Here is a 24409-nt window from a genome sequence, read left to right on the forward strand (position 1 = left end):
ACTCGCTCTGATAGTGTCTTAAGGGAACGTTGTTGAATGAAGGCAAGAAAATCTGTCCCACTCCTCTCTCTCCAGCTCCCTGTCCTTCCAGCTCTGGCCCAAGGATCCAGGGTAGTGATGTGGGTTTAGGAGTCTCATCCAGCCCCAGACCCTAAGTCCAGTCTCTCCTCGGCTGACCTCTGAGACACAGACACCATGCCCCTCCATTACCCCAACAACGAGGGCAGCGAGGGCTACAGCTTGCATTTCTGTGATGCTGGGAGGAGCAGATGGAGGAGATGGAGGGAAGAAGACCAGATAAAGGGAGGAGCAGGCTGCTGGAGTCCCTCTCCCTCTCTAGGACCTTTCAGTACCCACAGAGACAGGGCTCTGGAGTGTAGTAAGGTCAAAGCCAATGATGCCAAGGAAAATCCAAAACGGAGTGGGCTTTTGCCAAAGCACTAGCCTGCCGGCATACCTTCTGAGTGAATATGCACTCACGCCTCAAACCCACACAAGCAAGACAAAGGATGCTTCATCCTGAGAACACGTATTCACTGCAAACTTCAGCTGTGAAGTGGGGAGCCGCGCAGTACGAGGACCTCAGCTGTCCCGTGCCTGGGCAGTGCGGCACCCTCGACCCTGTTTCAGACCTCAGTCAGAGCAGCCCAGAGATGCAACCAGAGTGTCCTGGGGAGAAGGAGTGAGCTGCCTGTTGTTGGAGGGGTACAAGTGGAGGCTGGACAGTCACTTGGCAGGAATTGGCACCCCAGATCAGAGGACCTCTGGGTCTCTGCCAGATGCTGCTTCCCTTCTAACCTCAGTCTGTTATGTTCACATAAAGAGAAGATAGGGCAATTAAACCTACAAGCTGGATCCACAACACAATGGTCTTTAAGAGAATCCCATCACTCCTGTCAAAGCCAAGATATATTTTTTTTGTAAACTAATCCTAGTTCTCAGATCTACCAGAACCTTTAATAAATATTCAGTATTTTCCTTCTTCACAGAACGCTTTAGCCTGTTACTCCATCTGGCAAATTCCTCCCTATACTTTAAAACCCTAGCACCATGAAGTCTTCTTTTCCCCAGTGCCCCCAGACAGGGTTAGGCACTGGGTCCCACAGCAGTAGTAGTTTATATAGACTCTCTTATGGCATTAATTGTAGCATATTGCAGCAGCCTGGCAGTTGCTCAAGAGCCTAACTCAGAGAGATGTCTCTCCCACTGGCTTCTATTCCTGCCAGGCCAAGTTCACCGTGGAACTTGGAACTTAGCTTTCTCCCCTTTTGCCTTCGTAGGCCTTCAGGGTGTACCCTAGGGGTTCTCAGGTCCCTTTGGAGGATGCTGCCCTCTAGCTGGACTGGATGTCTTCAGATTGCTGCCCCAGCCTCCATCTCCCACAACACAGCCTTCCTAGGATGTAAGGCCTCACTTGGGATCCTCAGTGGGATACTGATGTGGCACCAGGTCAAGGTCACCTAATTTGCTGTCCCTCCCTCCATGCCTCTTGTTCTACTTTCCCATCTGGGGAGAATTTAAACACAGACCTTCTTCCAGGCATCGCTCTTTTCCAAAGTGGCAAGCTCTCTAAAGAGGAGGCCGGATCCAGGCCAATTGGATGCAAAGAGCACCAGAGAAGGAGCCAGAACACCCGGGTTCCAGTGGCAGCTCAGTCCCTATGTAATTACCCCCCTCTGGGACTCAGTTTCCCCATCCGTGGAAAGGGGCGATGAGGTGATGAACGAAGGCCCTTTGTTTCTGGGTTATCCTATCTTGACAACTAGTCTAACGAGAAGGTCTGAATAAGTCGGCTTCATTTACTCGAACATGAGAAGGGAGTAACTGAAGGTCCCCAGAGCAGGGTGTCGCCCACCGTCAGTTCTCAGCTGCTTATCCAGAGGCACTGACTTGAAGCTCTCAGACTGTACCAACTCCCCAGGTGAAAAGTACAACTGTACAAATCACAAGTGAGTTCCTTGTGTCAGCTGTGGCAGGAACCACGACCACTCCTAAAGCCTGGACGGCGTTCTGCCTCATTTGTCCCCTCTTGAGAGCCTTCCAAAAATTCTTCGCATCTATCACATCCTTCTCCAGTGAGCCAGTCCTGAATGACTCCCACTGCTGGCTTCTCCCTGAGCATCTTCTGCACAGCCCTCCTGTCCATCTTGGCCCTTTATCAACCTGACTCTCCAGCCTCTAGCTGCCCTATCCAGTCCCAGAGCCTTGCACACAGCCAGGCGCACAGCAGGTTCTCAGAGATAATTTTTGACTTGGCTCACATTCCAAATTTGTGGACCATGATGTATGCTCAGGTATACTTGGGTATTAGGCTGAGCCCAGGCAAAGATACATCCAAGTCTGCCTGTGTCATCTAACAATATTCATAATATCTTACACATATTTATGGTGCTTTATATTATTGTTCAAGGGCACTCTCTCTCACTCTCATGTGATCCTTAGAACACTTTTAGGCATACAGGGCAAACAATGACATCTTATTTGACAGCAACTATCCAATGACAAGGCTCTTACGGAGGGGAGCAGAGATTGGAGCCTGGTCTGGCCTATGTGACTCCTGGTTCAGTGCTCTCTCCCCTGAAGGGGTTTCTCACCTGCAGGAGTCCCATGAGGGCTACCATTCCTAAGGGAAGACCTGTATGCAGAGGATGGAGGATAGTGAGGAGGCACGAGGGGCCTGGAAAGCCGGGGTGAGGCCTTGATCTGGTGCTCCAGACCTGAGCGTGTTGTTGAAAGCGACATGGGTGGGCACGCGGGGTGCAGCCCAGGAAGCCAAGAAGCCGAGGCTCAAGCACCAAGGAACCCTACAATGCTTGAGGAGCAGCAGACAGGCTGGGGCGGGACCCCTGCAGCCACCTTCAGAGGAAAGGGAGACCTGCCCTCCCTCTAAGGCTCTGTGAGGTGGAGGGTCCCCATGTGCCCAAACTCTCGAAGAAAGCCAATCCCTGAGCCTCCAGGCTGTGAGCAGGACAAGAGGAAGAGCCTTCCCAACAGCAATGCCCACCTCTGTCCATCTGTCCCACTGCCAAGATGTTTCTATGGTCTGTGGCTTTTAGCAAAATGGGAAGTTTACCAGAGGAGTGGCTTCTGTGAAATCCATCAGGAGATCGCCCGGCTCCAAGGTAAAGGCACCTCCTCGGTTAGAGGGGCTCTAGGAAGGAAGACAAAAATATCCCAGTGAGTGACGGCTCTGGATTGACACGGAAGTTCACCAGAAGACACAGAGGCTCTCTATCTCTCCTCTCCCCGCTTTCTAACACTGAATTTATTATTACACCAATCCTCCACACAGTTCCCTTGCTCAGCAGTGTGCAAGATGTTGAGACTGAACCCCCAATTTTTTCTGAAACCTTAATGGGTAGAAGCGGGGTGTAGGATGGGGAACTATCTCTTTTGAAGCTGCAAACAATTTTTCTTAAATGCTTTGAGTGCTCTTTGACCGGTCTTTTGGGGGAAAAACACTTCAAGAATCCTTTGAATATACAGAGAGAACAAAGACTCCATCCTGGATCAGGAGGGTCAAGGCCTCAAGGTGCTAAACTCATCTGCACAATGACGAGGAAGATCTATAAGGGAGAGTGGTACTTCTGAAAATCACGTTCATTTTTTTGGAAAACGTTTTTTCCCTCTTGCCCTGGGGTCTCAGCACCACGGGGGCCTTGAGGCCCTTTATGGGGAAAAAAATAAGCCCCATCAACTTGGGGCAAGCAGGGCCCTAAGGAGAGAGATGGCCAGGAGAGGGAGCCCTGGGGCCTCTGGTAGGATGTTGCCCGCATCCCCACTGAACTCCCTTCTGTTGTGTAAATGTTTTCACTTGGTTTTAACCATGGTGTGAGATATATGATAGGAGCCTGTGTCCACACTTGGGACAAAGCAATACGAGGAACTCTGCACAGTGGAGGTGAACCCAACTCAAATTACCAGGAGGTGATCTACAGAAAAGAAGCGAGCCTCAGTCTGGGCCAGTCGCTGGCTGAGAGGTTCAGCCAGGTTCCTGTTGAGGAACACAGAGGTTTTCCCATGACCCCGGAAAGAGACCCAGTGCAAGACTGGCCTTGGTCATGCAGGATGTGGGCCTGGATGGCTGTAACTTAGATGTTATCAGCAATCGTGAGCCCTGAAGCTTCAGGAGTCTCGGGCATCCAGTTTGCACGAGTTTAATCTCTGCTAGACCTGATGCTAGCCCCTGAGCCAAGCAGATCTTATTCCCATTTTTAGGAGGAGGAAATGGAGACTTGGAGAAACAAGGGCTGTGGAGCGCCTGCTCGTTTCAAGCAGCCATACGGCGTGTGAAAGGAGCAGCTGGGAACAGAGTCTGGGAAAGGCCGACTCTGGTCTTGCCTTCAGGGCCCCCACCCCACGCACACACCGTGCCTCAGTGGGTCCACGGACCAAGTGGCCTTCAACTCGGCATCTGCTTGGAGAGCAACAGGTTAAACCTTATTTGGACTAATTGCTAAAGACTGACCACAACTAAAGATCACTCAAAGAAAACCAAGAGAAATGCCCTGTGTAAAGCCTTTGTCACAGCCCATTCACATTGCTGGCAATTTCCTGAAATTTCAGACTGCCAAATATTATTTCCCATTTTCAAACTATTAACAGGCTATTCAATGTGAGGAACGGGATGGGGACACGTCTATGTTTTTACTCCTCCAAATTTTCCATTATGGGGGAAAAACCTGTTTTTCGCCTTCTCTCTTTACAGTGGAGTAATAGCTTATGTGGGGATGGTATTCTAAAATTAAAATTGCCCTTAAAAATCTCTTAAATTTTCTTTAAATTACAGTGTGCATGGTTTTATTATACTATTTGTCTCTCATAAATGGTTAGCTTATCTTTCAGGGACAGGGTATATAAAAAACATGCTTTGGTGGTTGTTGCTGTTTTAGGTGTGCACAGAGTTGATTATGCAAAATTTAAATGCACACAGGATGCCACGCATTAAGTTTATAGTGAATTCCCACAGGTACAGCTGCTCCTCAGGGCTTTTTCCCGTACCTTGGCCCCCGGGGACAGCTGGCCCTTGCCCTCTGAATTCTGAGGCGAGCTGATTTTGTGGACCTTGGGGGACACCAGAGGTGCTGAGACTTGTGTGGTGGCGGCCGTGGTGGTGTTTGTGGTTGCAGTTGTGGTCGCTCCCACTGCCTCTGCCAGGTCTGGAGGGAGGTCGTCTTCATCACTGCGGTTACTAAAAGCACATGAAGCTCTGTTCATTACAATAATAAACAGGCTGTGGGGCGTGGAGGGAGGGCAGGGAGGGGTGGGATGGCCAGGATGGGGGTTGAGGGCTTTCCAAAAAGATGTCTACCAGATGTCCAGCTTACAGGATCCAATACACTGACGTTTTTGCCAAAGCAAATTTGGGCTGGATTTTCTGTCACTTGCCAAGGGATTAAAAAAAAATTTTTTTTAATTATGGAAAAACATATATAACGTAATATTTATCATTTTACCCATTTGTAAACATACAATTCCATGGCATTAAATACATTCACAATGTTATGTAACCATCACCACTATCTATACTCAACACTTTTTCATCATCCCCAAGAGCAACTCTGTATCCATTGAACAACAACTTCCCATTGCCCTCTCCCTGTGGCCCCTGGTAACATCTGTTCTGCTTTCTGTCTGGATGAATTTGAGTACTCTAGGTACCTCATATAAGTGGGATCATACAATATATGTCCTTCTGTATCCGGCTTATTTTATTTACCGTAATGTTTTCAAGGTCCACTCTTGTAGCATATGTCAAAATTTCATTCCTTTCTATGGCTGAATAATATTCCATCGTATGGATAGACTATATTCTTGTATCTGTTCATCTGTTGATGGACACTTGGGTTGTTTCCACATTTTGGCTATTGTGACTAGTGGTGCTATAAACACGGGTGTACTAATATCTGTTTGAGTCCCTGTTTTCAATTCTTTTGGATTGGAATTCCACTTGGGTAGAACTGGTGGGTCATATGGTAGTCCTATTAACTTTTTGAGGAACCACCAAACCAAGGGATATTATTCTGAATGGCTTCCCTTAGGAGGGTAAATACAAGGCTTGTAGGAACCCACTGCTCTGAGTGAAGGGTGTAATGGCCCCTTTTATGGCCTAACAGCAACTGTCCCTTTGGTGCGATAAACTGGTTATAGGGGAGGAGTTGGGTGCATTTATTTTGGGGCCAAGTAGCTACAGTCTTAGAACCTCTCTGATGGAATGGGATGATCCAGGCAGAAAAGAGCACTAGACGGAAAGTCATCATGAGGGAGGAGAAGTCTGGGTTGGCACCCTGGGCTTGTCTCCAGGGCTTGGATTTATGGGGAAGGTTTGACCTTCCACAAGGTATATCAAGGCAGAAGCCCTTCCAGTCTGGTTATCCTGGCACAGGACCAGAGCAGCAGCATCCATCCCCCATTCTTAGTGTGGACATATTGCTGCCTGTGCAGTAAAGGGCTAACTCAGCAGGCCTGGGATGCTCAAATCCTGCACATTCCAAAGGAACCACTGGTCATTGCCAAGCTCCTGGGAGAACCTCTGAGCCCTTGGAATATCCCGCCTTATAAGAGTGTCTTTGTATCCCTGAGACCTTGGGCCATGCCAGATAGTTTATGTTATCAGTGTGATTTGTGGTGAACGTCTCTTTATGTATGCCTGGGGTTTTGGGCAATGTTGTATCAGTTTGACCTCTGAAGGGCTAGAGATTGAGTAGATAAGGTCAGTCACATGGGTGTTCCATGCCTACTTGACTGATTCCCAATAAAAACTGTGGATGCCAAGGCTCAGCTGAGCTTCTCTGATTGGCAATACTTCACATGTCACACATTGTTGCTCGGAGAATTAAGCACTGCCCCTGAGACTCCTCTAGGAGAAGACAACTAGATGCTTGTGCCTGGTCTTCCTGGACTCCACCCTAGGCACCTTTTCCCTTTGCTGATTTTAATCTGTATCCTTTCGTGTATGTAATTAACCATAACAGAGAATATAATAGTTTTTCTGAGTCCTGTGAGGCCTTCTAGCAAATCATCAAACCTGAGAGTAGTCTTGGAGACTGACAGACTTTCCCTAAGGGTCTTTCATGTGGAGCCACCCTGGCACAGGAGTTGTGTTTTAGAAATGATAGCTTAGCAAAAGAGTGTAGAAAAAAGACCTGTGACCAGTGGGCACCAGTGTGGCCTCTGCAGGGTCCCTAATGAGGACCTCACTGCAGCAGTGGGCCTTGTGGGAAACACGTGGCCATGGAACACAAGTGCAGCATGGATGGGCCTGGCTGAGGAGAGCTCTGGGGGATTTTAGAGCAGTTTGTGTATGGAAAAACCTCAAAAGGAGAATTTAGGATTTATTACTAGTAAGGGGGGGCGGGGTAGGGGGGCCGTTTGAACAAGTAAGTGGAAAAATTAATGACATCACGATTTTGGATCCATGCTGAGGAGTAATTCAAATCAGTTACACATGCATTAGCCCATTTAATTTTCACAACAACTCTGTATTATGATCTCCATTTTCAGAGAAGCAGATGATATTCAGTGGCTGATTATGAAACTACTTGCTCAAGCTCACATAGCTAGTTAAGAGGAAGAGTGGGGTTAAACTTTCTTTCTACCTCATGAAAATAATTTTAACCTTAAAAGCATGGTTATTATTTAGTTTTACATAAAAGGTCATTTAAAAAACAGCTCATTGTTCACAGCAGGAAGTCCACTAATACTGTCTAAAATTGAGAAAGACTCCAAATTCTTAATGGTTTCTATAGCCTTTTGTCTTAACTTAGATCTTATGGCAAAGAAACATATATCTAAGGTTCATCAAGTCTTTCAACTTTACCTCAGTTTCTGAGGTAAATTCACGAAACAACACTTTCATAAGTAAAATTTTATGTGTAGTATGATTCTTTTCTTTGAAATTATTTCTTTCTATTTTAACAATATGTCTGCTTAGAAAAGTGGCTAGAGTCACAGTCATCAAATGTGAACATTGGTTATTTTTGATGACGTGATTCTAGGGAATTAGTTACTTTTCTCTCGGGACATTTCTGCCTTGCATGAATTTTTTTAGACATTTACACTATGTTTACTTATTTATTTATTTATTTATTTGTGAGGAAGATCAGCCCTCAGCTAACACCCATGCCAATCCTCCTCTTTTTGCTGAGGAAGACTGGCCCTGAGCTAACATCTATTGCCAATCCTCTTCCTTTTTTCTCCCCAAAGCCCCAGTAGATAGTTGTATGTCATAGTTGCACATCCTTCTAGTTGCTGTATGTGGGACGCCGCCTCAGCATGGCTGGACAAGCGGTGCGTCAGTGCATGCCCGGGATCCGAACCCAGGCCACCAGCAGCGGAGCGTGCACACTTAACCGCTAAGCCATGGGGCTGGCCCCTACACTATGTTTAAATAAATAGTAAAGTTACATTTCTGGAAAAAAACAAAGCAGCTCATCGTTTTCTAAACATACTAGCTGGTATCATATAAGGATGACATTTCTACCTGCCTCAAACTCTTTGCAGAGTTCTGTTTCTCCCTTCCACTATGCACACAGCAGCCACACTTTTCTTCCCTGTGTCATATTTCCTGAAAAGAACAAAGCTGAGGTTTTTGTTTACATCCTTAAAAGCAGTGATTTGAAACCTGGTTCAGAGCACTTGGTGGAGTACCCTGAATTCCAAATACACATAATTCTGGTGTAGGAACCTGGAATACTGTAACAGCCAAAAGGGCTGTGCATGTACACACATCCCTATATCTCAAAAATAATAGTGCAGAAATATTTTTTAGGAAATGAGAAATCTGAGTTTTTCCATCTGTATTCCTTTGACCATGCGTTTATTAATTTCATCAATATCTATGAGTGGAAGAGAAGAGAAAATAAGTGGTAACCAGTGTTAATAATTCAAGAACTATTTATGGTACAAAAACGTAAAACAGGGAAAATCTGATCCATTCTTTTGCTGTTTACTACTAACGGGGAAAATTCTACCATTCTTTGATTTTCGAAGCAGAATACTTTGGAGCAGCTTAAAAAATACACATGTGAAGTTAGAGGTTTGGAAAGAGTTTCCCTAAAAGAGGCAATTTGATGAGTTAGTTAAATTTTCTTTCCTTCCAGGCCATGTATTAGCATTGTTTCCAACAGGATTACATATCCTGAATGGGTGATGATAACATCTTGAGTTTCAAAATGTAAAAGGAAAGGCTAATCCTGCCAGCTTTATCCTCAGGGGAGCAGATTTTCCATGGTTTAATTTGTCCCCCAGAGATCATTAGGACTGTTAATTATATTTGAATCTGACTTGCTTTCCGAGGAAATACATCTGCTATACTGTCCAGAAGTTTCTATTAAGGCTAATGAGGTGGGATGTGTCTGCCCTTAAAAAACCCCTGCCTCTTCTCCTTTTCACAAGGTGCAAGTGGCAGGCCTGTGATGACTGTTTGAGAATTGCATCCGGAGTTATGCGCCCTGTCCTACACTTTGCACTCTGGGTACCCCCTAAACTTGACCTTTTCTCAGAAGCTTTCAAGTCCTTGAGAAGAAAGGAAGGGGAACTAACTCATCCTCTGGCCAGGTCCCTTGCCAGGAGCTGTACCCACAGTATCTCATGTTAACCCCCACAAAATTCCTCAGAGGTAGGTACTATCTCACCCATTTTACAGATGAAGGAGAGGTTCAAAGAGTAATTTCCTCAATAGCTTACAGCAATAAACTAGCCAGGGCCCCATGCTTCCCATTGCACCCAAGGATCCCCCTGCAGCTCCCTGACCAATTCCACATCCAGGCATGTGCCACGTGCCTGGTCAAGAAATGGGAACTGCCATTGTGACTACGGCTACTACTATTACTAGAGCACCACCCTTACTATGGCATTTGCCTGTCTTCTTTGGATTATAATTATTTGCACATTGTGTTTCCCTCTAATAAATTGTGAGTCCTCAGATGGGAATTGTCAAAGTCATTTTGTTCTTCCCCCATGGTGCCTAGAACAGCCCTGTGCACACGAGAAACTTCTGTGAAGCGGAACAGAACTGGACAGGCCCTGGCGGTTCTGGGACACTTTGGGATATGGCTCCTCCTACAGGTCTGAGATAGCTCAGTGATTAGCTTTGGTTCTGTTGACAGACAATGTCACCATTTCACTGATGTGCCGTGGAGGCAGCGTCTGATATGGCTCCCCGTGACTCCCCCTCCTAGAATCATGCCCCCGTGTAATCCCCTCCCCTTGAGTGTGGGCTGGACCTAGTGACTTGCTTCTAATGAACAGAAGAGGGCAAAGTGATGGGAGGTCATTTCCGTGAATTGGTTACAAAAGACCATGATCTTTGCCTTCCTAGCGCTCTCTCTGGCTCTTCTTGTGTGCTTTCTCTGACGGAAAAAGCTAGAGAGGCCCACATAACTAGGAACTGAGGGCAACTTCCAGCCAAAAGCCAGCAAGGCACTGATGTCCTCAGTTAAACAGCCCTCAAGGAACTCAATCCTGGCCCAAACTACATTAATGAGCCTTCAGATGAGACTGCAGCCCTTGTCAACCCTTGAATGCAGCCTTATGAGAGACTCTGACACAGAAGACCCAGCAAAGCCGTGCCTGGACTCCCAACCCACAGAAACTGTGAAGTAATAAATGTGGATTGTTTTAAGCCATTAAATTTTGGGGTAATTTGTTACACAGCAATCAATAATGAATACATATGCCAACTATGTAATGTTTTCAGGGAGAAGGGTCTAGTTCCATTATGACTCTGGAAACAAACTATATTTTTATTTTTTTTATTTTTTATTTTTTTTTTGTGAGGAAGATCAGCCCTGAGCTAACATCCATGCTAACTCTCCTCTTTTTGCTGAGGAAGACTGGCTCTGAGCTAACATCTATTGCCAATCCTCCTCCTTTTTTACCCCAAAGCCCCAGTAGATAGTTATATGTCATAGTTGCACATCCTTCTAGTTGCTGTATATGGGACGCGGCCTCAGCATGGCCGGAGAAGCGGTGCATTGGTGCGCGCCAGGGATCCGAACCCGGGCCACCAGTAGGGGAGTGTGCACACTTAACCGCTAAGCCACGGGGCCCGCCCCAAACTATATTTTTAGAATGGCTCTTTGGGAATGGCGTGAGGGGCTAAGAAGCATTTATAACTGAACATGTAGCATCACTTTTGCTGTTATAATTGAAAAATGTGCAGTACAGAACTCACAAACTGTATTGTCTCGTTAACTTCCTCACTCGGGGAGGCTTGATTTCTGGCTTTTCCACAGCTGGTTGGGTAGTTTCCACACGTATAGGAATAGGACTTCTAGAGACATACCAAAACACAGAACAACACCAAGAAAAAGGCTTATGATCTTGTTTCAGCTGTAGGGACAGCCTTCTTAGTTAATTTATACCTAATATTGATAGTCAAGATGTCCATTTTTTCTCTTCACTCTACTTATTAAATATAATTATTAAAAATACTGTAGAAAATCCAAAAACAAAAAACTAAAAAAAAAACATAGGGAAGAAAATATAGCAAGAGGGAACTAAATATAATCGGGGTACCATGTAAAATTTCCCTGCCAAAAACACCCACCCCTAATATCAGGGTTTGGTTAATAACCAGGTTTTGCCAGTAAAATAAATAAAGAGAAACCTGTTGGATAATCCATTTTTACTTACAACTAATTTGGTAGCTATGTTACTTTAAACACAGCACAGAATATGTTAAAAAAAAATAGAGTATTTAAAGAGAAAAATGCATAATCAGATGACCTTTGAGACTTGGTCTAAAACGTTTTAATTCTATGTACATGTGAAAATATTAAAAATTAAGTCTCACTTTTATATTTCCTCAATAAAATATGCCAGATAACCAATGGGCCCCACTCAAAACAGTGATTTTAAGGAAAAGCTTTCACACATTTTTGTAGTGGTCATGACTAATTTCACTTAAAAAATCAGAAATGCCCTCCGGGCTCAAAGGGCATCAAAACAAGTTGACATCCTCAGCAAGGGACCTCTCACAAGTCAGTTAACACTTCTGGGCCTCCATTTTCTCCTCTATTCACTGCCTAATATGGTGATAAGTATGTGGCCAGTGCCTAATAAATGTTTGTTGAATAAACTTGTGACTGAGCAAATAAAGAATTGGAGTCAATGTATTCTAGGTTTATGATTTCCTCAAACTGGGACTCCAGAGTCAACTGAATACAGTCCCTGGAAGAACACATAGCCTGGTACGGGACCACATAACTCTGCTTGGGTGAAATGGCTGGTATCTGGAAAGCTTCGTGGAGGAGTTTACATTTAACCAGATGGAGGGAAGACTTCCAAGATGGGAGACAGAGTGGAGACCTGGCAGAACGCGAGGCACTGGAACTGCTGATGGGTAAGTTCCCAACAGAAGAGCAGGGGATTGAGACTAGAGGGGGAAGCAGGGGCCAGGTCACGAGAGGCCTCAGGCTGAGGTGTTTACACTGAAGGCAATGGCAGTCACCAAAGGTTTTAGGCAAGGAAGTGGCATAGTCAGTTTTGCATTTTAGAAAGGTCCTTTGAGCAATGAAGAGGATCCTGGTGAAAAGAGCCCAGCCAGGAGCATCTCAGAGTTATCCAGGAAGAGAGATGGTAAGGGCTTGAGGTAGGGTGGGATCAGGGTCACGAAGAGGAGAGGACGATGTGGGCGATAATATGAAAGCCAAATTGGCAGGACTTGGTGATCAATTAGACGAGGGAGTAAGGTAGGAGAAAGTCAAGGATTCCCAGGTGTCAGGTCTGGATCACAGGTAATAATAAGGCCATTAACCAAAACTGGAAAGTAAGTGAAGGGATAGTGTGTTAGGGTGGGAAGAGACAGAATTTAAGTTTTGAAAAGTCTAGGAGGTAGCTGGGCATGTATCTCTGGAGTAAGACAAATTTATACCAAGAACATGGACTGGGCATCATAAGATGACAAAGAGAAATATTAGTTTTTATTTTTAGGATTAAGTATAAGAATTCCCCGGGGCACTGGCTCCTGGATCACCTTGGGTGCTTGTTGAAATTCTGGTTCCTGTCCCCACCACTCCCCACTGCCCCAAAAGGATCTGAAAGGTCTGGAGTAGGACCCAAGAGTCTGTGTCTTTAACAACAGACTGATCAGTGACCCTTGGACCAATTTTAGGAAACTCTACCCTAGGGAGACTCCGCCAATGTTAGTAGACTACCAAGGTGGCAATGGGGCCACCATAAACCTATGGGTTGTTACTCATTTGGGCTGAGAGGGGAAGAGTTTCTGCTCTCTGTGAGATCAGGAGGGGAAGGTTTTCCTCTACGTTTGGGGGGTGGTGCCCTGGAAGCTTTAAAGAACATCTGTGGTTCTAGTACTGTCAAGGAGCTCAGTATGAGGAGCACGTCAAAGAACCAAGGGAAGAGCCATGAACTGAGGGACAGTGAGCAGAAGCCAGGTCATAAAGGGCCTCCTGTGCTCTGTTAAGGAGTCTGCACTCCACCCTGAGAGCCAAGTGGAGCCTTTAAAGGACTTTGAGCAGGGGAATGACGAGGTCAGATCTACATGCTTGAGAAGCAACTTGAAGTCATTTCTGTGTTAGTACACCAGGTAGAAATATTAAAACTGAGAATAAGCAGCATTTTTGAGGCCTCAAGGAAGTTGTTTAAGCCAGTCTTTTTCTAGCTCTTCAGGCTCACATTCTTTTCAGTTTTCACTTTCCTCTCTGACTTTATTAGCAAATGCCCTCCTGAGTAATGTTTCGAGGATAATGTTGATGATACAGAGAGTATTGTTTCCCCATTCAAACAAGAAGCAACAGACCTTACATTCGCGTCCTGAAGACTGGATTTCTTATTGATATTTACAAACGTTGATTCCTCTTTTCCGACCTGTTAAAGAGAACAGGCAGGTTAGTCAAAACTGAGTACCTTGGCATGCAAAAATGTTTTTGGTTCTCCTACATTCAAAGGATTATAGAAATGTGAAGGTGGATCAAGGGGGAGTTCATGAAGTTCTCAGTCTATAACAAATTTTCTCTGGTGTTTATGTAAGTTAACAAAAAAATGTTTTCTTGAGTCATTCCCCATCGTGGGGATTAACAATCATTCAAATGCAATCAATGCTTGCACTCATACCTTTATTGAGCATGCTACGTGCCAGCTCATGCTTGAATGAAAAAGGGATAGTGTGGGAAAAACCAAACCCACAGTTTAATCCCCCACCTCACATTTTGGATCAGGAATAATAATCAGATCTATGCTCACCGGCACATACAGCTTACAGAGGATTTTGGAATCTGTCTTTTCTTATCAGTGTAACAAGCCTGGGAGGACTTATGTCATATGATTTTGATAGAGCCTTGTCCTCCTTCCTCTGGTGAGTCCCACAAAGAATGATGGGGGAAGAGAGGACACCCACTCAGCCTCCAGGTCTACTGAACACACGCTGGAGGTCAATGGGAGATGCAGCAGTCTGCGGCCCTGACACCCATCACAACGGACAGAGCTGGCCCTTTCACTCACCCTCAGTACATAACTGAGGTAGGAATAACTTAAACTTAACAGAAGTGACCACACACAAAAAAATCATATATATATCCCACTAAACCTAACTTAAATGTATCGCTAATCCAACTTCTCCTTAGCTCTATCCCCAAAATTTCTGTCGCCCTCCAGGCCACGAAGTAGAAGGGAAGTACTGAGGGTAATTTGTGTAATAACTGTACATCAGGTAATAACTCTTTATATTAAAATCTCTGTTCACATAACAGATGTGGTTCTTGTCTCCTGGCTGGACCCTGACTGACACAGAACATCTCAATCCTGGAGTGCCTCTTTCTGCTATATGGCATCAAGGAAATACTCAACGTGACATGAAATCAAAGGAATGCACGTGCTCCACGCACCTGGGCACTTACTCGGGAAGCATTCTCCAGCTGGGCTTTCAAAATGTTACACTTCACGTGCTCGGCCACAGGGGAAGGCAAAAGTGGGGTCTGAAGAGTCTTCTCAGAAATTTTCTTTTCTTCAGCCTGTGACGAACCAAAATACATGCAACAGATTGTAAACAAAGAAGAAAACACATACTTTAATTTTTCCCATCAATTATAATTGCAAATAACACATAGACACAAACATACGGACAAGTGTGTCCCCAACTCCTTATATTTGTACCAATGCTTTCACTATCTCCAAAGGATTCACAAGCACATCCTCTCCTTCTTGTGTGACGCAGGGAGAGGACGTATTAGGAAGCCTGGGAGCCAGAAGACGGTGGGGGGGGTGGGGAGGTTCAAAGAGAAGAGGCTCTTCCAGAGTTGTGCCTCTAGAGCCAGTTGCTGAATGAGGACTCAAGCTTCCTTCTCCAGCACCCCAGTGCAGTGCTATTTCCCCATAACTGCTACCTCTTCCACAGAAAGATTCCATTCTGTGATTTGTTGGGTCAAGGGAAAACGTACAAAATATTCACTGGTATTTTTACAATAAAGCTTGCTGAATATTGTGATTCTCAATGAGAAATTTGTATGTATGTTACCTCATTGCAGAGTGTCTCAGAATTCAATAATTTGGCACTGCCTTTACTATTTTTGCCATTTCCCACGTATTAACTGCAGGTGTACCTATAATTGATGTGATCCAGTTAAGGTGGATTACCCTGGAACTGTCTATTTTAAGCATGCCTAAGCAATAATATCTTTGAAATCACAGGCTTGGTGACTATTACATTTATTGTAGTATACATTACGATAATTACATAACTATTAAAAAATACTCATCCACGTATATAACCTGAAATCATCTTTGATGGTACACACATCACGCTCTGGGAAATAATGTCTTATTGTGAACCATGCCTATTGTGGTCACTGCATATCCCAGGGCTAACATGGTGCTCGGCACATAGCACGTGCTCAAGCAATACCTACTGAAGAAGATTATAATGTATATAGTTATTACTAGAAGAGACATATGTTTAATAAGAAAGATACAAGACTGTATGATCACTAAGAGTCACTTAGTGATATCAGGACTGAATGTGGCATCTTAGCCACAATGTACCAGGGAAATAGAAAAATGTTCTAAAGTTCCAAAATTAATCTCATTGACTAATTCAAAAGTCCTCTGGAGCACCTTGGTACACATAGCAGGAGTACTATAAAGTCCTAGAGGAAGGATAGGGCAATTGGCTGGTTGACATATTTAATGAAGAAAGGAGGGCACAGAATGCAGTTTCCCAGGGGGACCTCCAAAGGCATAGAGGAGCGCTTGGTAGAACAAGCAGAACGCAGCAGTTTCATGTAACAGCAAGATAAGCAGACAGAAGACCTGGATTTGAATCTCAGCTCTTTGCCTTACTAGCACCATAAAAAAAAAAGATGATGATGATGATGACGATAAAAAGAAAAATAATGCCAGTAGCTCAGGTTTACTGAGAGCTTATTATGGGCCTGGCACTGACTAAGCATTTCATATACACATCTCATTGGATCCTCTTATTTCACCATCCCATTTGGAGGTAGATACTTTCACTGTCCAAGGTCACACAGGAAGTTTGCGGAAGAGCCAAGATTCACACCCAGGACTGGGTGACTTCAAAGCCAGAGCTCTTGACTACTCTGCCATCCTGGCTCCCTTAACCTCTCTGAGCCTCAGTTTCTTTCTTCACAAGATTATTGTGATGATCAAATGAGAAAAAAAGATATGAATGGCACTTTCATATTAGATTCTTAGATTCTAGATTCATGTTAGAAAAGAAAATACAACTAAAAAAGAGCATCAGATATGAGGACACTAATGATCCTAAACCATCAAGTTGGGTTGACTAGAATCATTATAGTCAAATAATAAGATAAGATAAGATACTTAGCATTCTCCAAAAAGCAAGTAAGTAACTTATTTCTTTTGAGGTGTGAGCTTTACAGTGTAACTTGAGGATAATTTATCTCATATTGTAAACCCTGTTAGATTAAGATAATTGTTTAGGGCCGGCCCTGTGGCTTAGCGGTTAAGTGCCCGCGCTCTGCCGCTGGCGGCCGGGGTTCCGATCCCGGGCGCGCACCGACGCACCGCTTCTCTGGCCACGCTGAGGCCGCGTCCCACATACAGCAACTAGATGGATGTGCAGCTATGACACTATCTACTGGGGCTTTGGGGGGAAAAATAAATAAATAAAATCTTTAAAAAAAAAAAGATAATTGTTTAATACTAGCATGGATGTTTTCACTGGTATATGAAGAGTAATTTTTTAAATTAAATTTTTTAGAATGATATGTTGAGATACAAAAATTAAATTGGTTCTAAAGCCCATTTGAGGTTTTTGACAACTGCTTAAGGGGATATAGTTATACTGACAGTAATGACTGAAGACCTATTAAAAAAAAAATTAAACACTGCCAAAATAAGAAAATAATGAGAATTTAGCATCAATTTCCCCCTTGAATTCAGTAATTCTAAACTGCTTTTTGGACATAAAATTCAAGTTGGTTTGTTCCTGTTCTATCTGACAAAGCAGGAGCTAATTTTTCACTTCTACGAATTGACTCAGGTAAAGACCAATATAAATTTTGGAAAATTTGAGTATCATTATGTGAATATGTTTGCATAAAAGGCATCTCCATGAGAGATAAACATCTGGATTACAACAAGACCACAATTCCAGCCTGGAGGATGGCTCCAAGAATGTTATGCTTTCTCTCTTTTGCATGACCATATTTTGTATTTTACGTTCAATTTGAATTGTGGAAAGATGCCTTATCGTTCAACATGGAAATAGAGATTTCAAAACGTACACATGAATGACAACTGGGCTTTGATATTATTATAGTTGGAAAAAATCCATCTGTTTGGGGATGTCATTGGGGATAAAGAAACGATCAGATGCATTTTTTAAATTGTGTATACAAATTGTTTACACATTTGAAATTCGATGAGGTTTAACTTCCTGTGATAATTTTGGGTACAACTTTGGAATTGAGCAATGAAAATGTCTGCTCACCATTAAATCAAGAACAGGAACTTATCCAAACCTTAGAAGCATCAGAGGATTCTCCATCATTTAGGCTGGAAAAAAACTTTAAAGCCATCGAAGCCATTAGCTCTTAATTATGGTATCATGATAAATTGTGAGGTCTGTTGCAAAGAATGTTTTATTAATGATAAAGAATCATAGCGTGAAGCAATACACTTTGCTTACGTGTTAGGACAAAGTCAAGGTTATATGACGTCACTCTAGCCTACTTGCTTATTTCTTCAAGTGGAGGAGAAAAGAGGGCAGTTGAGTTACAGCTTGAGCTCCAGGGAAACGCTCAATAACTCACCGCTGTCTCAGCTATGCCTTAACCCAGGACAAGCCCCTACTGTTGATGTTCCACCAATATTCATGGCAACTACGAATTACATAGAGCTTGTGAGTTCTCTGTTGCTATATGCTATACTTTCTCACAAAATAATTTTGGATTTCGTCAAACTCCAAGTAAGCCCCTGTTAAAACCATTTATTGTGTGTGTTGCAGAAGAAAAGTTGAAAATCAGGAAACTAAGAGATCAATCCAGGGGGCACATGATGTATCAGGTTCACTCCTCAGCCCCAGTATAGGCCTGCTCAATAAAGATTTGTTGATTGAATGAATACAAGTACCACACTGCGGGAAGAATACTTTCTAGCTGGCCATCAGGGGGGGTGATATAGAAGAAAAAGTGGGTGAGTGGGGCCTTGAAGTTGGGGCCCATTAGTGATCAAAGGGACTTGAGGCTGCCCTGTGGGAGCAGGGGGAGTGCAAGAGAGTGAGGGTCTTCAGATAAACCCTGGAAGTCTAGTGTAGGCTAGAAGGCTGGCTGGGTGGAGGAACAGCCCAGGTAGGAGGTGTTACCTTCCCACACTCACCAGTGCAGGTAAGGAGGGGAAGCTTCCCAGACCAGATCTTCCAAATTCTTCCTATTCCCTCTTATAAGGGGGCAAAGCTAAGCATTAGAGTGGAAGGAATGACCCATGAGCAAAGAAGACTATTCCTTTGGGGATTTTTTAAATTAAAACACATGCACAAAAGTACAACTGGGGGCAATTCTGCCCTTCAGGGGACATGTGGCAATGTCTGGAGACAATTTTTGTTGTCACAACTGGAATGGGGGGGGGGGCTGCTACTGGCATCTAGTGCAGAGGCCAGAGATGCTGCAAAACATCCTGCAATGCACAGGACAGCACCCCACCCCCCTTCCCACAAAGAATTATCAGTCCCAAATGTCACTAGTGCTGAATTTGAGAAACCCTGGTGTAGAAAATGAAGAAGCATTCTGGAGTTCAAAGGGCATTGGACCGGGAGTCAGGGGCCCAAGAATTCAGCCCACACTGGGTGACCTTGAGAAAGTCTTTTCCCTTCCTCTAGTCTCAGATGGTGAGAAGGTTGAACTAACTCATCTATCAAATCCAGCACCGGCATTCTATAGTTCTAACGTAAAATTTGGCTTTTTTTTTTTCCCCCTTTTTCTCCCCAAAGCCCCAGTAGATAGTTGTATGTCATAGTTGCACATCCTTCTAGTTGCTGTATGTGGGACGCCACCCCAGCACGGCCGGACAAGCGGTGCATCGGTGCGCGCCTGGGATCCAAACCAGGGCCGCCAGTAGCGGAATGCATGCAATTAACCGCTAAGCCACGGGGCCAGCCCCCAAATTTGGCTTTTATAAGGCTGCCAATTTGGATGTAAGAACAAGTCCAGTCAAAAGAGAGTTTGGCTTCTGTCCTGTTCCTCCTCTCTCCCTCCCTCCCTTCTTCAGTCTTCCCCCTCCTTCCATCAGCAAACAGTCACTGAGCATCTACTGTGTGCCAGGCACTGTCAGAGAGAGGTGGAGGGTGCTATGGACTGAATTGTGTCCCTGCCAATGCCTATGGTGAAGCTCTAACCTCCAATGTGATGGGATTTGGAGATGGGGCCTTTGAGAAGTAATTAGATTTTGATGAGGTTATGAGGTGGGGCCCTCACGATGGGATTAGTAGTTTTATAAGAAAAGGAAGAAAGAAAGGTTCTCTGTGCCAGTAAGTGAGGACATAGCAAGAAGGCGACCTTCTGCAAGCCAGGAAGAGAGCCCTCAGCAGGGAACCAAATCAGCTGGCACCTTGATCTTCGACTTCCCAGCCTCCAGAACAGTGAGAAATGAATATATGTTATTTAAGCCACCCAGTCTACGGTATTTTGTTATAGCAGCCTGAGCAGACTAACACAGAGTGGTAAAAATGGAAAGAGGTAAATGTGGGTGCTTCCCTCGTGAAGCTTTCAGTGAGAAGGAGGGAGAGACCACTAACAGGCAGATCCAGTCTGTTGGCCTCAGCACCGAGGGCAGTGCTCAGTGCTGTAATTCACCCGAAAAGAGTGTAAGTGAAGTGAAGCTTTGCTCCTAGAGACACTCTGAGCAGAAATCCCTCCAAGACAAAGGTACATGGTTTAGGAGGCAGGCCAGGGTAATAATTGTTGGTCAGATGCAAGCCCCACGTCCATCACCCAGCTCCGGTCCTCAGCACCTTATTTATGTTGATGTGCAGAGCAGGCCAGGGTCCAGCAGCCTTCACAGTTTCCAGTTCCAGCTTCTTTAGATGGGCAGTGGCTTCACTGAACAGGGCAGGTGTTCCTGGACTCAGTTCTACAAGTGGCCAAGGGGAATGAATAAGGAAAGAGTGAAAAGACAGAGAGACACAGGTGATAAAAGATGCTTGCCAGAGCCTGACCCCCAGTACCCTTGCTGCCTGCCTCCTCCTCCAGCAGCTTGAACCCCTGACTGGGTGTGAGAACATCTAAGGTCAAGCTTTCAAGGCCTAACTTCCTCATACATGAGCTGGGTGGCCTTGGGCAAGTCACTTTACCTCTCTGAGCCTTTGAGCCACTTAAAAATGAAAATAAAATTACTTATCTTGCAGGGTTGCTGTGAATATAAAGTGAGGCCACTTATGTGCAAATGCTTTATTAATGGAAAAGCACTATGCAAATTGGAAAGATTAGAGTTTAGGCTGTCAGGCATAGGAATGTGCCCTTAAAAACCATGTTATGTTTCTAAAATCAAATTCATTGATTTTGATTTCTGTGCTACTTTGGATTAGTTCACCACCACTCCTCTCACCAGATAGTATTTACCCATTAATACGCTAAATATTCATTAAATATTCATTACATATTAACACTTGTGCCAAGTACTGTTTGCAACTGAGATCTAGGGAGCGGGAATAAAGAGATGAATGAGACACATTTCTCATCTAGTGGGGGAGACAGATGCACATGCAGTCTGTCTAAATAAGAGTGAATTAAAAGCCTATTTATTATAGGAGCAAGAAGGAAGGCACTCCAAAGCCAGGAATCAGAGAGGGATATTAGAGAAAGTCTCACTGACAACATTTGAGCTGGTTCCTGAAGGATGTGTAGGAGTTCACTAGGGTGGAGAAAAGCATTCCAGGTAGAGGGCACAGCAGGTGCAAAGGATAGAACTGGGACACAGCAGAGTACTTGGTGAGAGAAGAGCAGTGCGTGTGGCTAGAATACACTGAGGAGTGGGGGGGAGGCTGGAGACCTTGGCAGGGGCAAGGCTGTGAAGGTCTGCGTGAGGTCACACTCAGAAGTGTGGGCTTTATCCCGGGACGGTGAAGAACCACGGAAAGATCTTAAGGCATTTGGTCAGAGCTATCTAGTGAGAGCTCTTCCTTTGGCAGCTAGCATATGGAGATTGCGCTGGAGGAAGGGCCCCTTGGGGGCTGTTGCAGGTATCCAGATACTAAAGGATGAGCTGTGGCCTAGGGCAAAGGCCGTGTAGATGGTGATGAGGGCACAGAGCTCTGATTCTTCAAAACCAACTTCACGATGAGTTCCCATTTCCAGCTCAGCCAACCTGGAATTGTTCCCCGTGGTCTACAGGTGAAGGCTCAATGGCTCATCCTGTTCACCAGCTCAAAGACTCATGAAACGTCAGATCTGGAAGCTTCTTTGGCCATCATCTCAACACCCTCTACTCCATTTGACAGATGAGAAAACCAAGTCTCCAAGAGGGCCTTGGCTCAATAGTGAGAACTAGAATCGAAGCCTCTTGACTCTGGCCTCTACTTCAGTGCTTTTTCAAACCAGATACGATACAGAACTCGTTCCTTCCTACAAGTCTGTCACAGTTCAATTCTTTGGTAAAATATAATAAAGTGAATTTTTAGAAAAATAAAATACTAGACATACAAAATCCAAGCCCACATTTTTAATTAGTTTTAACAGATAGAAAATCACTCTGTCATATTGCTAAAAATGTTCCTAATTGCTTACTCTCTATTTCCATAACTTCTCTCACTGGGACCCGTAACAGTGTGCACTGGATCGACCTGACATCACCTTGCTCTTAGAAGAGGGATGTCAGAAATGGGATAGAATAGGTTTTCCTGTAATTAGGAAAGTAGAGATTCTAGCCACCTCACTCCCCTCTTCTCTTTTCCACTACTTTGAGCCAGTGTTGGATACTGCGGAAGCAGAGATCTGCTAAGGAATGAGATGGAGAGAAGATGGCTACCTGGAATGCAGTCAGAGCTTACTGGTGAACCATAATCCCTACGTCGCTCCTGCCTAAACGCACAAGGCTCTTGTCTGCTCTTGCCCAGACCTGGTGGCCCAGCGCTGACGTTACCACCGTTCCAAGCTGCACTGAAAGGGTCTGTCTTGAGGATCTAGGGAAGCCACCCACACCCTGCAGCATCGCTCCCCCCACCTGCCCCCTACTCACTTGTAAGGGATTTACTGCTGGAGTTTGGGGATCTCAAAGGCCCCTCCTTGTTCTCCAGGGTCAGCGCGAGGCCATAGTTTGGGTGGTGCTGGTGCTGATGCTGGTGGTGGTGGTGGTGGTGCCTTCCTGAAGCTTTGCTAATGAATGGCGTGCCCCCGTTCTCCTCGATGCCAAAAGGCAGCCGGTCTGAGCTGCTGAGCCCTGGGGAAGGGAGCGGGTAGCTGTGGAGGGTGTCAAAGTCAGGATTTAGAAAAGCAAAGTGCCGTGATACTCCTGTGTGTGCTTTAAAAGATGTTCTCTAAGCATTAAAAACCAAGAGAAATAGGTTCAACAAATAGATCCACAGGGTTATTGTAGAATAGGACACAATGGCAACATTGCACTCAAAGGAAAAGCAGAAAGTGGAAATTTATATATATCAGAGACTTTAAATAAACCTTAAAAATTTCTTAACTTTGAAATTAAAAAATTTCTATTAAAAAAAAAAAGACATTCTCTAAATGGGAGGAACAAATATAAAGCAATCATTAAAAAATAATTTGTTAACCATCCTATGACAAGATCATGATACAAACTAGAAGTCTTGGAGTTACTTTCTCTTCCTCTCAATCACCCCCACCACACAGAAAGCACCTGTTAATGCTCCTGCTATGACATCTTTTAATTCCAGTCGCTTGTCTGTTTTCACCAACATTGCCCTATTTGAAGCCCATGTCATCTCCCATTTAGACTCCTGAACAGACTCCTAACAGCTCTTTCTGCCTCTGCTCTCTCCTTCAGCCCATCTTCCACAGAGCAGTAGCCAGAGTGCTGTTCTGTTTACGTTCCAGAGCATGGCACTACCCCACCAGGGGCTTGAATACCTCTCCATTCCTAGTGATTCTTATCCATTTTAAGACAGAGCTCCCTTTGGAAATCTGATGAAAACCATGGACCTTCCCTGCAGAAAAAGGCACCAAGATGCAACATTTCACACTCAATTTCAGGCCCTGGATAGCCCTTCCATGGACCAGTGTTAAGAGCCCTGGATTGCAGGGTAAAATCCAAATTCCTCACGGCCTTCCATGATCTTGTCCCATTCTCTTTTCAGCTCATCTCCTGCTATGTTCTTCTCTACACCTTAAGTCCTTCCGATCTTGGTGCCTTTCACCTCTTTCTGCTCCCTGGAGTCCTTCCTCATCCCTCAGTCCACTAAAACACCCCTTCCTCCAGGAAGACGTCCAGCCTTTAAGACCCAGATCAAAGGTCTTCTCCTCATACCCCGGTGCAGAACTAACTCTCTTTCTGCTCATTCCTGTAGACCAGGTTTCTACTGCCGACTCCTTCGCTCTGCCTTGAAGGAGTTCACACCGTGTAGGAAACTCTGTGAGGCAGTCAGTTACAATCACACTAGAACAACTGCTAAGGGAGCAGTGTGGAGGCAACTAGTTCTGGGGGAGGTGAAGGTGCTGGGGAAGGTGTCATAAGGGAGGGAGCATTTGGGGGAGATAGTCAAGTTTTGGTGGACATTCTTGAAACAGAATCCACTTTCTTACAAGAAATCCCATTCCTTGTGTTTGTATGAGGTTGATGTTTCCCCCCAAGAGTGGGCCTGAGACTCAAGCCTGGGCAGAGTTCTCTATCCTTCTAGGTAGAGTGATTTGTTCTGGGATGTGATCCAATCAGAGACAGAATTTCCTCTAAGGTTTAACACATGGAAACTGAGAGAAAGGTTCTCTTTTCCTTTTTAAGA

General features: G+C 44.7%; 1 protein-coding gene across 5 annotated transcripts in view; it reads right to left on the reverse strand.

Annotated features, from left to right (window-relative positions):
- The window catches only part of EPB41L4B (erythrocyte membrane protein band 4.1 like 4B), a 133016-nt gene that overhangs the window by 16640 nt on the left and 91967 nt on the right, over positions 1 to 24409 (reverse strand). For 2 of the 5 annotated variants that reach the window (XM_058523736.1, XM_058523735.1), the window contains exons 16-22: positions 22678 to 22898; positions 20456 to 20574; positions 14850 to 14975; positions 13766 to 13833; positions 11177 to 11275; positions 5002 to 5191; positions 3074 to 3151 (exon numbers count right to left, since the gene is read on the reverse strand). In XM_058523736.1, the coding sequence (XP_058379719.1) occupies positions 3074 to 3151; positions 5002 to 5191; positions 11177 to 11275; positions 13766 to 13833; positions 14850 to 14975; positions 20456 to 20574; positions 22678 to 22898 (901 nt within the window). The remainder of the gene's footprint in view (positions 1 to 3073; positions 3152 to 5001; positions 5192 to 11176; positions 11276 to 13765; positions 13834 to 14849; positions 14976 to 20455; positions 20575 to 22677; positions 22899 to 24409) is intronic. The other 3 variants (XM_058523738.1, XM_058523737.1, XM_058523740.1) reach the window with 2 other exon arrangements.

This window comes from Diceros bicornis, chromosome 28 (assembly GCF_020826845.1).
Source record: "Diceros bicornis minor isolate mBicDic1 chromosome 28, mDicBic1.mat.cur, whole genome shotgun sequence".
Classification (NCBI taxonomy): Eukaryota; Metazoa; Chordata; class Mammalia; order Perissodactyla; family Rhinocerotidae; genus Diceros; species Diceros bicornis.